General features: G+C 42.9%; 1 protein-coding gene across 1 annotated transcript in view; it reads left to right on the top strand.

Moving 5' to 3' along the window:
- Positions 1-12,697, top strand: part of foxo6b (forkhead box O6 b) — a 34,352-nt gene extending 21,655 nt beyond the window's left edge. The window contains exon 2 of the mRNA XM_014017307.1: positions 8,660-12,697. Within this exon, the coding sequence (XP_013872761.1) occupies positions 8,660-10,324 (1,665 nt within the window). The 3' untranslated portion in view covers positions 10,325-12,697. The remainder of the gene's footprint in view (positions 1-8,659) is intronic.
- Positions 12,698-14,071: the final 1,374 nt, after the last annotated feature.

The following is a 14,071-nucleotide window of genomic DNA, read 5'->3' as shown; positions in this document are numbered from 1 at the left end:
CTTTTGTCACAGAATACAAGTCTGTAAGGGCTAATCTCAGCATGTGAGTTAAATTTGTGTCATTTAGAATTCGGGTTTCATGTTTTTGTCCGTCTTCCTTGGTACCAAAAATTGATGAAGAGGAAAGACTGGAGGTGTAAATTCAAAATTTTGAAAGATTGTATGGAAAAGGAGTCAAACCATATTTCTTTCTAAATTGAAACAAGTGATTCTGGTTTCTATTTTTTTCTTTCTAAATATGTGAACAATCACGTCAACAACAAGGATTAAGTCCCAAAATGGGATGTGGAGAAATAGGCAGATATAGTGTTGTGGTTAATAGCATTTTCTCAAAATATAATGAATAAATGCATCTTAAATCTATCATACAGTAATTTAATCCAAAAAAATTGAAGCCCTTTTTTCAAGCAAAATGCCTTAAATTCTTTATATTTTCACCATAAGCTTGCAAGCTTTTGTTTCAGCTGGAAAATCTCAATATCCAAAAATACTTTTTGAGGTTTCCTCTTTAAAATGCCTACAAAAAATTCCTCATTAAAATTACATAAAGAAGGATTCAAATCAAACCTGAATGCATTACTGGGATAAACAAGACAAATTAAGTCAKGTCTCTGGAACCATTTTTTTCAGGAAATGGACTTTGGTCATTTTGACCAAATCTGACTTAATCCTCAGTTTGATGTGATGATGGATCATATAGCCTGAACCGAACCAGAAATGTGTTCTTTAAAAAAAGAAAAATCTAACCAAGCAGTGGGTTAGATAAGATTTCAGCTTTTCAGATTATATAGGAATCTAAACATTTTAAGGGAATTGTCCTCCAACAGTTTAAGCTTATAGCAGCAATAACTAAGGGATAGCTCAGAAAGACAACTCTAACAATAGGATTTATCAAAAAAGAAATATTTAAGTTTAACTTTAAAAATTAGAGTGTCAGTCTCACAGATTACACTGGAAGTTGGTTCTACACGAGASGAGCCTGACAAATAAAAACTCTATCTGGTAAATATGGAACAATAAAATCTTTAACATGAGTATACCATATTATATTTATTTACTATGTTATCACTCCACACAAGACCTGATGACTGATCCCATTCATTTGACTTTGTTGTGTTGGAGCAGGAGTTTCAGGACTGAGAAACGCTGCTGTGCATGATGCACGTTTATGTGAGAGTGCACAGTGCTTTTCTGTGGTGTAACGGAACGAGGCTGTCACTAAAGGTCAACGCTCATTTGGAGGGGGACACATTTACACAGGGAATTGTCTCCATGTCGCTTTTAACTACCCAAACCTCTGTGATTGAAATTCCTGCGACTTCTCTTCTTCAAGCAGGCCCCCGTGTTCAATGCCCTCTTTTTTTGTGCCTCACCCACCTCTGCCCTCTCAACCTCTCCCATGCGCAGACAAACTACGCTTTTCATTCCAACCACACCGCCCCCTCATCCATTCGTCTCCATATAGGTGTAAGTGGGGGTCCATCGTGTGTGTGTGTGGATAAGTGGAAGTCTGCGAACTGAAATGCAGCATGTAGGCATTCATGGGGACCGTCGGTGGATGCTGATGGCTAATGAAGTTCCCCTGCACCTCACAGCCCTATTAAACTGCTGCCCCCTACATCTACCCACTTCACCCCCTACCTCTTGCCTTTTTTTTCCTCCTCCCTCAGGGAGCGAGTTGGCAGGGAGAGGGAGCTGGCTGCTATGGCAACAACAAGGAATCCTCCCTCTCCCACAGGTCTCCTTAGCAACTGGTAGCTTGGCATCGCAGTAATGAGCGTGCCCGGTGTGCCAGGCTTTGTGTCATGTTTGCCTGTACGTGCGTGTTTAAAGGGATATATTTCTGCACAGGTGGTTGAATAAATTGCTGCTGGGTACAGTTTGCCATTTTATGACAATGAATTACCAAATTTTACATAAATTTGGCCCAATTTTTCCAAAGAATTCAGAGTTGAAATAAGAGAAAATCTTTCCATCAACTTGTTACAGTCATAAATCTGCTTGCCTTTTGTCTGAGTGTTTATCTCTGTGCCCTTTGCACGTGTGCCCCTCTGATCCCTATTTGTGTATTACGTTTTTCTCCTCTATAATTGTGGTCATTCTTCTCTATAGTGTGAAATTGAAGCAATTAAAGGGACAATCTGATGAATTTTGCATGCCATCTGCATGGCTGCCTATGAGCTTCCTGCTCTGCTGAAATTAAATTAAACGCTGAGAATGATTTTTATTAAAGTGCGATCTGAGGTGTGCACTGACCTTTAGAATGTAGGAAATGAGATTCTTATTGTTATGAATGGGATTATGTAGAGCCTGAGTGTGAAAAACTGTGTCTGCATTGATTCTATTGTTGGCTGACAGTTTCTTTGTATACAGCAGAGGGAGGTTTCCGTATAATCAAATCCACACTGTGGCTGTTGGCTATTAAATGGACTGATACAAAAATATTGACAGACATGCTCTCATAAATGCAGATTGACTTGCACACAACTTGCACGCACACATATTTCGCGGATCTTGTAAAAAAAAAAAAAGGAGCTGCAAAAGCCTCTTCAGAAACGTGTTGGTCTTTAACAAAAGCATGGCGAACCCAGTGGAAAATGTTAGTTGGCTCCCTAGTTGAGGTGTGAAGTGCGAGCAGGCGGCCGGCCCCACAGGTGGCCCAGCCCAAACACCTGTTGTGTGAATCCTCCGTGGGAGGGTGTGAGGTCTGCCTATCTCGCAGGTCCCAGTGGAAAAACCACACCCATGCTGTACTGTGGCATGTGATTATTCATGTGCTCACACTAACGCTAAGGCTCCCCCGTTCTGTGTGTGGGTGTCAGACGTGAGGCCCAGATTGTGTCCCCTTTGCGCCCACCGGAAACTCTCGGCTGTCTTTGGCATCGGCGGAGCGGATTTTTCGATCCCCTATCAGGGTCTCAGATGCTCTTCTAATCTGTCAGCGTCTATTTTTATCCCCAAAAGCTGCGGCAGCTCTTCTCTATCCCACACCCTGCCACCCCAATGCCAACCCTTCCCTTGGCGCCAAGGTGGGCACAGCTGATGAGTCGCCAGCTATTGGCTGCAATTAGTGCACAGTCAGGCAGGAATCCCCCACTAACTCCATTACACCCCTCTCCACAGCCACTTCCTGATCTTAGGCTACCAGACACGCTACCACACACTTGCTTTCCATTTTAAGCCTTTTTATAAATGGCACTCCTGCAGTGTTGTGGAATAATAGGGTCGGATTCAGAGCACCTTTCACAGTGCTTGAATTGCTCTACTGTGCAAACTCAGTCTATTCAAGTACAGTTGCTGCCAAGGAAAGGCACATTTAAACTGTACCGGTTCAGATCTGGTGCTGAAAGTAAGAAAGGTTCTGAGAAAATGTGCCAACTTGTGAGCCCCTGAATTAACCTTAAACCATTTTTGCAAAATCCTGTAGGAGATCTTTGTATTTTTTTATTTTTTATTTTTGTGTGTTCAGTAGAAAAATCAGTAAATTTGTTCTTGTTTTTAATATGGCACTTTAATTTTATTGTTTTTATCATACTGTATTGTTTTTAATTGCTTTTATTATTGTATTTCATATTGTTTGTCTTAAGGTCTCTCTTAAAAAATTGTTCTTGTGGCACAACAAAACTACCTGTATAAATGAATGTTAAATAAAATGATTTCCGTAGAGCATGTCTGGTCAACTAAAACAAAATTAGTGCCTGCTAGTCCTCAGCAATTCTTCAGTGATGCACTGAGATGTATGCAATTCCTAATCTCAGGTCTGTTTCTTTCTCAACAAGGGCTTCACTGTGCTTTGCATGCCAATGCAGTCGTGACCACTGCTGTGGAGGCGATGATGGCATGTGGCAGAGAAGTAACTGTTTCTCACCTCCTAATAAAAGAGACTCCTTTTTAATCTTTTCAATTTGATTGCATTCCAAAACAGGCCTGTCTGCCCATCTGTCTCTCTTAAAGAAGCCTCCTAAAGGGATTTTAATCATCTGGCTCTGGGCTTCTCAGGCAAATAACTACATATCTCTGTTTCTCTTTCACACATACACACACACAAACAATTTCTAATTCCCCCCTCCCGTACTCACTGTCAAAGTTGTGCTTGTCTTTTCTCTTTGATACACTATATTGTCAGAGCCGCATCGTGCCATATCTGTACTGCCATTAGGTCCTTCAGTCGCACTTCAAGTCCCTCCTCTGACGCATAAAATTCTCCCAGCTCTGTCCCTTTTAATCCACATGGCTCTAAATTCTTTATTTCCCTTCAAAGGGACAACCCAAGCCGTAACATCAATCACGGAAAGCGAATATTTAGCTGGCGCTAATTTCCACCAATAGCCTGGAGACAGGCTTAGCTGACAAAACTCATTCCTGTGCTGAACAAAACTGCTTGTGTTGAAAACTCCCCTCCCCCTGATCCCTTCTGCCTTCTGCACAGGCAAAAAACAGCACCACAATAAACACAGTTAGTGCTTCTGTTACTCCCCGTTGATTTGGGCTTATCAAATGAATGTGCACCATGGAGGGATACCCTTTGACAATATATAATGGATCCATTCTGCATGAAATGGTTTGGTAATACCAGTCGAGTGTGGCAAACGGCTTTACCCGGTGCCACTACAAGAACAGCTGCTGTGTTCTTAGCTGGGCAAGCGCACCACACGGCTTCACCCTTGAGGTTGTTTGAATCGGGTGAGTGGTTTCTTTTTGCCAGTTCCCAGACTCCATTCACAGTTCTTAGTTTTTCACTAAGTTCTGTTTGAATGAGTGCACATTCGCCACAAGTTGGGTCTTATAAACCATTTGACCTGTTTCCTTGCTCCTCTGTGTGTGAGTGGGAAAATCCAGAGTGGATACAGAAGGAGGCCTAAAAAGGGGGATGGGCAAGTTAGGGGCATTTTGAGGGCACTCCTTTGTATAGTTTGGAGAGGCCCCTCGTGGTACCTCTTATTCCCACCCCTTATGCACAACACCATCCACCACAGCTGAACTTGTGCCAGTCGGTCAGGTTATTTCAGATGAATTACTGGGCACTATAACAAATTCTACTCCTTTCAGTCAGTATCTACTCCCAATATTGATGCCTTACTCACAATGGGAACAGCGACAAAAGAGTGTGTTTGGCATCAAGCCAAAGTAGCCAATAGGGCACAATCACTTAACACGCAAGGCTGTGGCAGTTAGACATTTTTGTGAGAACAGTTAAGACATAGTTTATTGAGCACCCATACTGGCTTCATAATACAGGTGGATTGTATAGTTCAATCAGACCTTGATGTGTGCTAAGCTCCAGCACTGATAGTCATTAAACTCCATTGATTGTCTGCTCTAAAGAGGCCTTTACAATGCCTGAATTAAACTGAGTTCGCATGTTTAAGAAAGAAAGAGAACAATAGTGCAGTTGATTGGAATTTTTAGATCTGCAAGAGGCAAAATTGTACAATCTTAAAGACATTATTAGGGACGAATACCAGAAATACGTGCCTCAACAAATACTGAGCTGTAATCTGATACAGTGGATTAATGCATTTCTTTCTTCTCCTCGGTTTGAGCACACTTCCTCTCTTTTAGGTCACGAAAATAACCACATGCTGTTCATTCCACCTGTGTGTTTTGGAAAGTGTCAGCTTGTCAGATCTGATTTTAAAGAACCTAAGCTTTTAATCTGACGAAACAAAATCCCATCCCGTGATTTGGTATTTATTAAATAACTAAATCAGTTATCAGGATTCGAAAGCCTTATTGTGAGCCTATTCCAAGCTGATTCCTTTATATCCTAGAAAACCTTGTTCACCTTAATTGGCTTTGACTGGTCTGTAAGCTATAACCCTTTACCTCTTTTGCTTCAGCACCAAATTACGTTAGTTGTAACTGAGGACTGATGAGGTCCGTGATTTAAAAAAAAAGTCGCATAACTACTTATGACTCCATCTGTTCTTTTCAGTATTAAGGGACCAGGCAGTGTGTCTTTCTGGAAAAGCTTAGCCACTGGTTCATTCATTATTTAGAACCCTCTTCACAAGCCCATTGTATTAAAGGGGTATGATTTGAATAGGAAGTAGCTTCCTGGGCCCAAGCGTGTGATGTGTGTGTTCCTCTGTCATTGTATGTTTCTGTGGGCTTCATTCGTCTGCCTCAGCAAGCCAGGGGGCTGAAAAAGAATTTCCATTTTATGAATATTTAATACATAATAAAGTTTTCAATTTTATTCTGTTCAAGCTGTAGGGGTAAAAATGTTGCAAAGCCAACCCTCAAGGACAGAGCTTCGAATAAAGGTGGTTGATTTGATGGAGGCGTCAAAAATATGGTTAACATCATCTCACTGCTTTGTCATCTACCATAATACACACAAACATTAGTACCACTTTACTTCTACATCCTATAAGGATTTTATTTTGTCCGTTTTCTCCTCTTTACACGCTCTCCTTATGCTGCAATACTATAGGATCATAGCATATCCCTCCTGCCCACTGCGTCTATGTTGACCTGGCATAGCTGTGTGTGAGACACCCAGCTGGGAGTGCCTCTGAATCAACTTGGGATTAGCCCAGGATTGTCTGGGATTACTCGGGGATGGAGGGGGATTAGCAGTGACTGCCTGTTTCGGGGGTGTGAGGGCCATGGGCTGGCAAAATTGCCCCTGACTCAGGGAACAGGAGGTAAACATAACCACACCTACAACCAAAGCACCTGCGACCTGAGCTATTCTTAAATTCCAAAACATACACACACAAACAGAATGACTGAGGGGGGTGTGGGGGGGGGGGGACGTGTGTTGGAAGCTCTATATCAGATACCCAGTAGGCAGCTACGATGATGGTGTTGATGCCATGGCTGGCCACCATCTGAAATCTCTCAAATCTCTCTAGCAGGTGGATTCATCAGATAAAGAGGGTTTGGGATGACAAATCCCTTCAAGTTCAATGAGGCTGCTCTTCCCTTATAGCGGGATAAATTGAGATTTGAATCAAACAGGTCACACAGAGTGGAAAGGCGAAGTAGTTCATTTCTCTGAAAGTTGTCCCATTTACGACCAGCTTTTGTCAAATGGCTCTAAAGCTTACATATGCTTTAATTTTGGCACGCACGGCACTTGACGGGGGGAATGATTTGGAGTGGCGTGATAGGTGGAGGATACGGAGATGGAGAGGGGGAGTTGGCGCTGCACGTAGTGAAGCCGTCAGAAGCAGGGAGCGGGCATCCCCTGCGGACCCGCACTGCCAAGATGAAAGGCTGCTTAGTGTTGGAGCAGAAGCATCAAACAGCCTCCTCCTCTTGCATCCTTTTCCCCATCCCCCCACTCTCCCTCCATTTCTTTCTCCGACTCTCTCGACTCTCGCCACAACACGATATAGTTCTGCCGCTTCACGTTTACCCGGTTGCCATGGTTACCCAATGCCGAGGGTGTCACAGCGAGATAACCCAAGGAGGCATTCACAGATCACCTGAATTCAGCTTGCTTCCCCTTTGTGTTTTCCTCACACCGATTTGATTTATTTGTTTCCCCGCAGTTCTGTGAGAACACATATAATCTGCAACATAATAGAGATGGAGGAAGAATAAGAACCTCTCAGTCTGTAATAATCTAGTGTGCCAGTATATTCTCAGACATGAATGTTTTTGATTTGATATTTTCCTGGGTAATAGTCAAAAAGGCTCACGCACAACTGAGAGCAGAATTGCAACACCACCACCACCAACCTTGGAGATGTAAATGATAAGAAAAGAAACAACAACTTGATTCTATGAATTACTGAGCCAGTGACTGTACTCGCAGTCGTAGAGGATAATGGGAAAGTAATTGGTGGCACACTTTATAATTGAAGCAGGAGATATTGAACGCAGAGGTGGAAAATGACTTATGTTCAAAGAACTGTGTAAAATAAGAAAAAGGAAAATCTAGACACGTTGAAATATGTAGCACTCAGTGACAAAAGAGAAAGCAAGACTGTGATAAAGACTAAACAAGGGAGGGCGAGAGCGATAGGCACTGAAGGTAGATGTCAGAGGGTTGGATACATCCATTAGCCTTGCTTGCTCCTGGCTCAGTCTTGCAATACACTCCCCTCCCCAATTCAAGCTATGAGCGAGAGAGACAGGGCTGGCACTAAGCCAGACTGGCACCAACTTCAAACATAGAGTACGCTCAACCTCAGCGGCTTACATCAGCCCTGCTAAAGGAAGAAGTAGAGGAGGACAGATGGATTGATGGAAATGAAAGTGAGAGGACTGATGTGCAGAAAGAGGATCTCTCAAGACTGAGTCTCAGGTTATTTCAGGTTGGATGAGGCTGACAGGGTCTTGTTTCATGCCAGATGTGGCTGTCCCTGAAAATGCTCATGGTTTTGAGCGAGCTCAAAATTTTGACTGGTTACACAGGGAGTTGACTTTCTATAATAGTTCAGTTCTTTTTTAGACTGAATAATGAACATAAAAACAACCTGATTGGTAGAAATTTCTAAGATGTTACATGTATAAACTTTATGTAACTTTGTTAGTGTTTGCTGCAACTATGATTAGTTGTGGTAATATTTATTATTTTTACAGTTGGTGCAGGGAGTTTTAATGGAACCTCATAAATTTCAGAAATTTGTATTCACCTAATAAAAGTTGTTTGCGTAATAATACATTTCATCTGTGCTCACTTGCTGTTTTTTTTTCTCAACAGAATTCCATCCGGCACAACCTTTCCCTCCACACACGGTTTATTCGAGTTCAGAACGAGGGGACAGGGAAGAGTTCTTGGTGGATGCTGAACCCAGATGGTGGAAAGATGGGTAAGGCCCCTCGGCGACGGGCAGTCTCCATGGACAACAGCACTAAATACCTGAAAAGCAAAGGCCGGATCAGAGGCAAGAGGGTAGGCCGTCCTGGGATTGGAGCAGGGTCTGCTGTAGTGGGCCTCCAAAGCTCTCCAGATAATAGTAGCCCATCACAGAAAACTCTCCCAGGATCTGGAGGTTCATCAGGGACAGATGGGGAGTTTGATGCCTGGACAGATCTCCATTCCAGGGCTAGTTCATCAGCCTCCACCTTGAGTGGGCGTCTGTCTCCAATTCTTGCTGAGGGAGAGCCAGAAGAACCAGAGGAGGGTGGCTTGTCCTGTTCAACCTCCCCTCACCTTTACCCATCACCAGCCAGTGCCCGCTCTCCATCCATAGGGGCAGGAAATCACTGTCCACCTCTTGAGCAGCTGCCTCAGCTGGCTAACCTAACAGGTGCCATAAGTTTGGATGAGCATATGGTGGAAGATGGTTATCATCTTCATCGTCAGCAGCAGCAACATCCAGCTGTTGGCAGACATAAGCATCAAACTGCTGTGTACCACTACAATTCTGGAATGAAAGGGCAGGGCTCCTATGGTGCAGGCGTCTACAATGCCACAGGCTTGGGTATGCTACGTCACCACTCACCAATGCAGACTATTCAGGAGAACAAGCCAGCCAGTTTCTCTGGAACCACGCGGGCATACTCCAGTACAAATGCTCTTCAAAGTTTACTAACTGGTGGTTCTGCTTGTCAACAATACTGCTCCAAAGACATGATTATGGGACAGGAGAGGGAAGGTCATCTTATGATTGGTCAAGCCCGTAATGGAGTAGGATCCAGCCTTCACAGCCATCAACCTGTCCACCACAACGGACGTCATAGCCATAACAGAACTCACAATCATACCACTAGTCATAATCACAACAATGTAACCAACCACAACTCACCTCACAGCCTCGCTCACAATGGCCACAGCCTCAGCAGGAGCCATACCCACACACCACCAAGAGTTGCATCTCTGGCCCCACGTGGAAACAGCAATCAGTTACAAACTTACAATCACAAAGCTCCCTACTTGTACAGCCCCCCATCCCACGCCCACCTCCCTGCTTCAACTACCCTTCCCCCAAACCCTGCAGGTATGCTTGACATGCCCCAGGACTCATGTCATGTGGCTTCTACCCCACACCCTCGTCACAATCATTACCCAGACTCTCAAAACCAGGGCATAACTAATGGACTGTACCACCACAGCCAGGGGATGGGCAACAGTAGTGTTGGTAGCAACTACCACAGCTATCACCAGCCTCACCTCCATGAAAGACTACCAGCTGACCTTGACATTGACATGTTCCATGGCAGTTTGGACTGTGATGTGGAGTCTATCCTCCTCCATGATATCATGGACTCTGGGGAGGAGATGGACTTTAACTTTGATTGCTCCCTTGCCCAGGGGGTGGGTATTGGCATGGGAATGGGAATGGGCGTGACTATGGGCATGGGAATGAGTGGTCTGGCTGGTCCACAGCAAGCCCACAGCAACCAGAGTTGGGTACCTGGCTAAACAAACAGGAAAAAAAAACATTCCTCTCTACTTTCAAACAGGACAACCATACTCATGAAGCACTGTGCGCAACTGTGACATTCCTGACTTTAAACAAAGCCTATAGGACCAACACCCCCCATGTCTTTTTGTTGTCTTGACAGTTATTCTGTCACCCCTCCTCTTTTGATCCCCTTCTTACTGAGAAATCTAGTTCATGTCAGATTAAGTTTTTTCTTGTATCAGCTGTACTGTGATGACAATCTCTCAGCTGTGCTTGCCCAGCATCGCTTCTCATCTACCATGAGAACTGAACTCTGAATGCACTTTATTGCAAGTGGGTCACATCTCACGGTGCAATGCCTTCACAGAGCAGCTCAGGCAGAGCTTGGCAGCTTGGCATGTGTTATAAGGTGGCTGCTGCATTTGACTTGAAGAAATAAGGAAGTCCTCTTGTAAAATGTCAAAACAGAAAATAAATTAAAATTGATTACTTTTCAATTATCAGGGGTGCATTTTAGTTGCTGAGTAATTCACTGTTATAACTGAACTGTAGACATTTTACTATTTTTTTTTAACCAGATTTAAAATAGAAATGGACACAAGGGAGATATTTTGACACTAGGTACATTGTATCTGCTTAGTTGAATTGATCTCCATTGTACCCATTTACATTTAATAAATACATTACCTTCTTTATTCGTTTATATCTGCCAGTGTTTAGTCCTTGGTGCTTTGACTTTTCTCTTTGATGTAACATTTTATAAATCCCCCTTTGCCATTGATTAGAGAATATTACCATTATCATTAAAATAATGCTATCATTAGTGGCTAGCATGTTATTTGGAGAATTAAATTGTCATATCACCTTGTTTCACCTGGCCAACTTGTACCAGTCTGTCTCCCCATCTCTCTGTCTGGTGGTGGAGACAAAGTGACCATTCCTCACACCAAGCCATTAATGCTGCTTGATTGAAATTCAGCATCTTGCTTTTAATCTCCAAAGTGTTGCGGCAGCGTTGTGTCATTATTGGGACTCTTACCTTGTTGTCCTTTCTTTTTCACCCCTGCTGTCCCGACCATTGCCTGTCTCTCCAATGTAATGCAACAAAGCACCGAGACAAAATGGTGATTAACTTCAAGTCACTCTGCCTGCTGTTCTGCTCTGAGAAGGGCCAATGTCACCGTCAACTTGCCTGCTCAAAAAGGGTAATAAAAAAAGCAAAAGATGGAGACGAAGTAAAACTATCTGTTGTTGCAGTGAGATCAGTCAGCCTTTGTTTTCATGCTCTTTGGATGTGTATGTATGAAAATTGGTAGTGTATTCATATCGTAAATCATCTGCATTATCTGTGTTATGTTTCCATGTTTTCAGTACTTAAACCTTGGGCTTCAAGTATTCAAACTGGTGCAAAGGGAGAGATATAGGTAGAAAACAAGCAGCCAGTCTAAGTGGCATGAATCTACATCAACCAGGGTGATAATGCAACACAGTCATCCACATCTAGTTTACGTGTCTTTATTCTGTTGTCTTGTAGTTGTTGTTGTTGTATTGTTTAAATTCAAAGGGCCAARGAGGACTGGACTGAGTAAGGATTGAATCCATTGGTTAAATGATGTTGGACCATAGTGCAGTATGACCTTCCTGAGCTCCTACAGCGTGCATCCCCTCCCATATGTGCTCTGCTCAGTTGTTTCTGTGTTTGTGAGTGGGGTATGTGCATCTTATTTTTCACTGGCCTTGAGAGAGAGAGAGAGAGAGAGGGGCAAAAAAGAGGACACCTGTGTTCTCTACCTTCCTCAAGGAGACTTTCCACTCTTTGGTCACCACACAAAGAAAAATGTGTGTGTGAGGGGATGGCGTTGAGGGTGGACTGGGGGTTATTTTTACAGCCAAAGGTCAAGCACGGCACAGACTATCAGACCCATTATTGAGGTAAATGTGTTTATTTCAGGCCCTTTAGCTGCGCTGGTTCCGGTTAATCTTAGTGGAAAATGCGTGGAATTTTATAAGTACCCAGGCRTCACAAAGCGGTTATGTTATAGTCTATGCGACAGACGTTTAGCAATCCCTGCTACTGGAAAGAGAACTWTATATGATGTCTAATTTTCTTATATTTATTTATGAAAGAGATTGGTCTTTGTCATTCCTAAATGTGATAGTTGTTTGAATCTAATCTTGTTCRTTCTCTCTCTCTTGCTTTCTTTTTTTTAGATAACTCTCACCCTTTGCCCAWTTTACTGACTTTAATTTTGTATAAAATCTATATATTAAAAAATGTACAATAGTTTTTAAAAATCTCAAAAGATTATCAGTTTTGTTGTCAATTTCTTTTTTAAGAGAATGTATCTGATCATCCGGTGACTGTTAAATAAATGAAATTTAAACATAAAGAAATGTCTGTTGTTATGTTTGTATAAGAGATTGATTTCTTTCCAAAAACACAGCAAAGTGACTTTTTTCTTATAATTTTGACATTTTCAGTTTATTTGTGTTTGTCATGAGCTGTTTGTGTTATGTTCTTGTGTATAACTGGCAGAATGAATGCATGGAACATACTTGTTAACTTGTTTCTTTGTTTTGCATTTTGTTTAATACATAACTCCTTTCACATGAGGGTGACAAACAATGTAAGTAGTCATATTTGATTGGGCAACATGTCACTGTGTGGGAGGCTGAAGGAGTGGTAGTAAAAAGAAAAAAAAAAGAGGAAAACAGTATCGGATGCATGTTGGAAAGCATTCCTAGCACAATAGAAGTCATGAAAATAAATGTTTGTGCGTGTGAGAGATACTTCCTGACAGAAAGACAAAACAAGGATGCTACCACAGAGCCAAAAAGAGTTGCCCAAAATAAAATAGGTCTGTGTGTGTCATAAGACTTGTAATGGGCTGTGAATCAGTATAGGCTGGCCACAGCTGTCCGGGTCCCATTGGAGGCGTTTTCACAGGAGGAGCGTGCAGTGCTACAGCGCCATACTGCCAGGCCCCAGGGGAGCCCCCGCCTTTATACACACACGCAGACACACCGAAAGAGACATAGACAGACACCAAATGTTTACGCACACACATTTGAAAATACCATAATTTCACACATTCGCACAAAGAAGTGCACAGCTCGCTTACAAAACCACGCACACACCCTCAAACAGATATTTCTCACTTAGATGTACACTTTTAATTGACTCTACTTGGCAAATCGTCCCTGTAGGGGAAAAAGTGAGAAGTAGAGAAAAAGAGAACAACAAAGGTGTTGAGAGATGTCGCCAAGCAGCATATATTTATTGCTAAAGACGTCCAAGAAACAAAAAAAGCACACAATTAAATAATGGTTTGCATAGTTAAGAGACGTGCGATGTCCTCAAGCACGGTTCACTGACTTTATAAGATGTTTTATAATTTCGCATTTGGACCGAACTGAGTGTAACTGAGATCGAGGGCCTGGCGTGAGGCCAAAGTCTCACTCTTCTTTGTCTGTCTCCTGAGAAACAAAGATTTCAGGGCAGACAGGAAGGCAGCTCAGTCCAGGTGCGGTGCCTCGGGGACGTTCTGCTCTTCTGTTCCTCATTATCAGAGAGGCAGAGAGAATCTGAGTTACAGTGCCATTATTCATCCACTCAAGCATCTGGGAGCAGGTCCTTCCTTGGCTGGTGTGGCGATACTGCTGCAGAGACCGCCCTTGGAGCTGCGAGGGCTGGCTGGGGACACTGTTAACTGCTAACAGACAGACCCACCCAGGCAAGACTCCAGGGTGCACGTGTCCTTGGG

The sequence above is a fragment of the Austrofundulus limnaeus genome, unplaced genomic scaffold (genome assembly GCF_001266775.1).
Source record: "Austrofundulus limnaeus strain Quisiro unplaced genomic scaffold, Austrofundulus_limnaeus-1.0 Scaffold165, whole genome shotgun sequence".
NCBI lineage: Eukaryota > Metazoa > Chordata > Actinopteri > Cyprinodontiformes > Rivulidae > Austrofundulus > Austrofundulus limnaeus.
The sequence above is the reverse complement of the archived record's forward strand: the minus strand, read 5'-3'. Positions and strand labels throughout refer to the sequence as shown.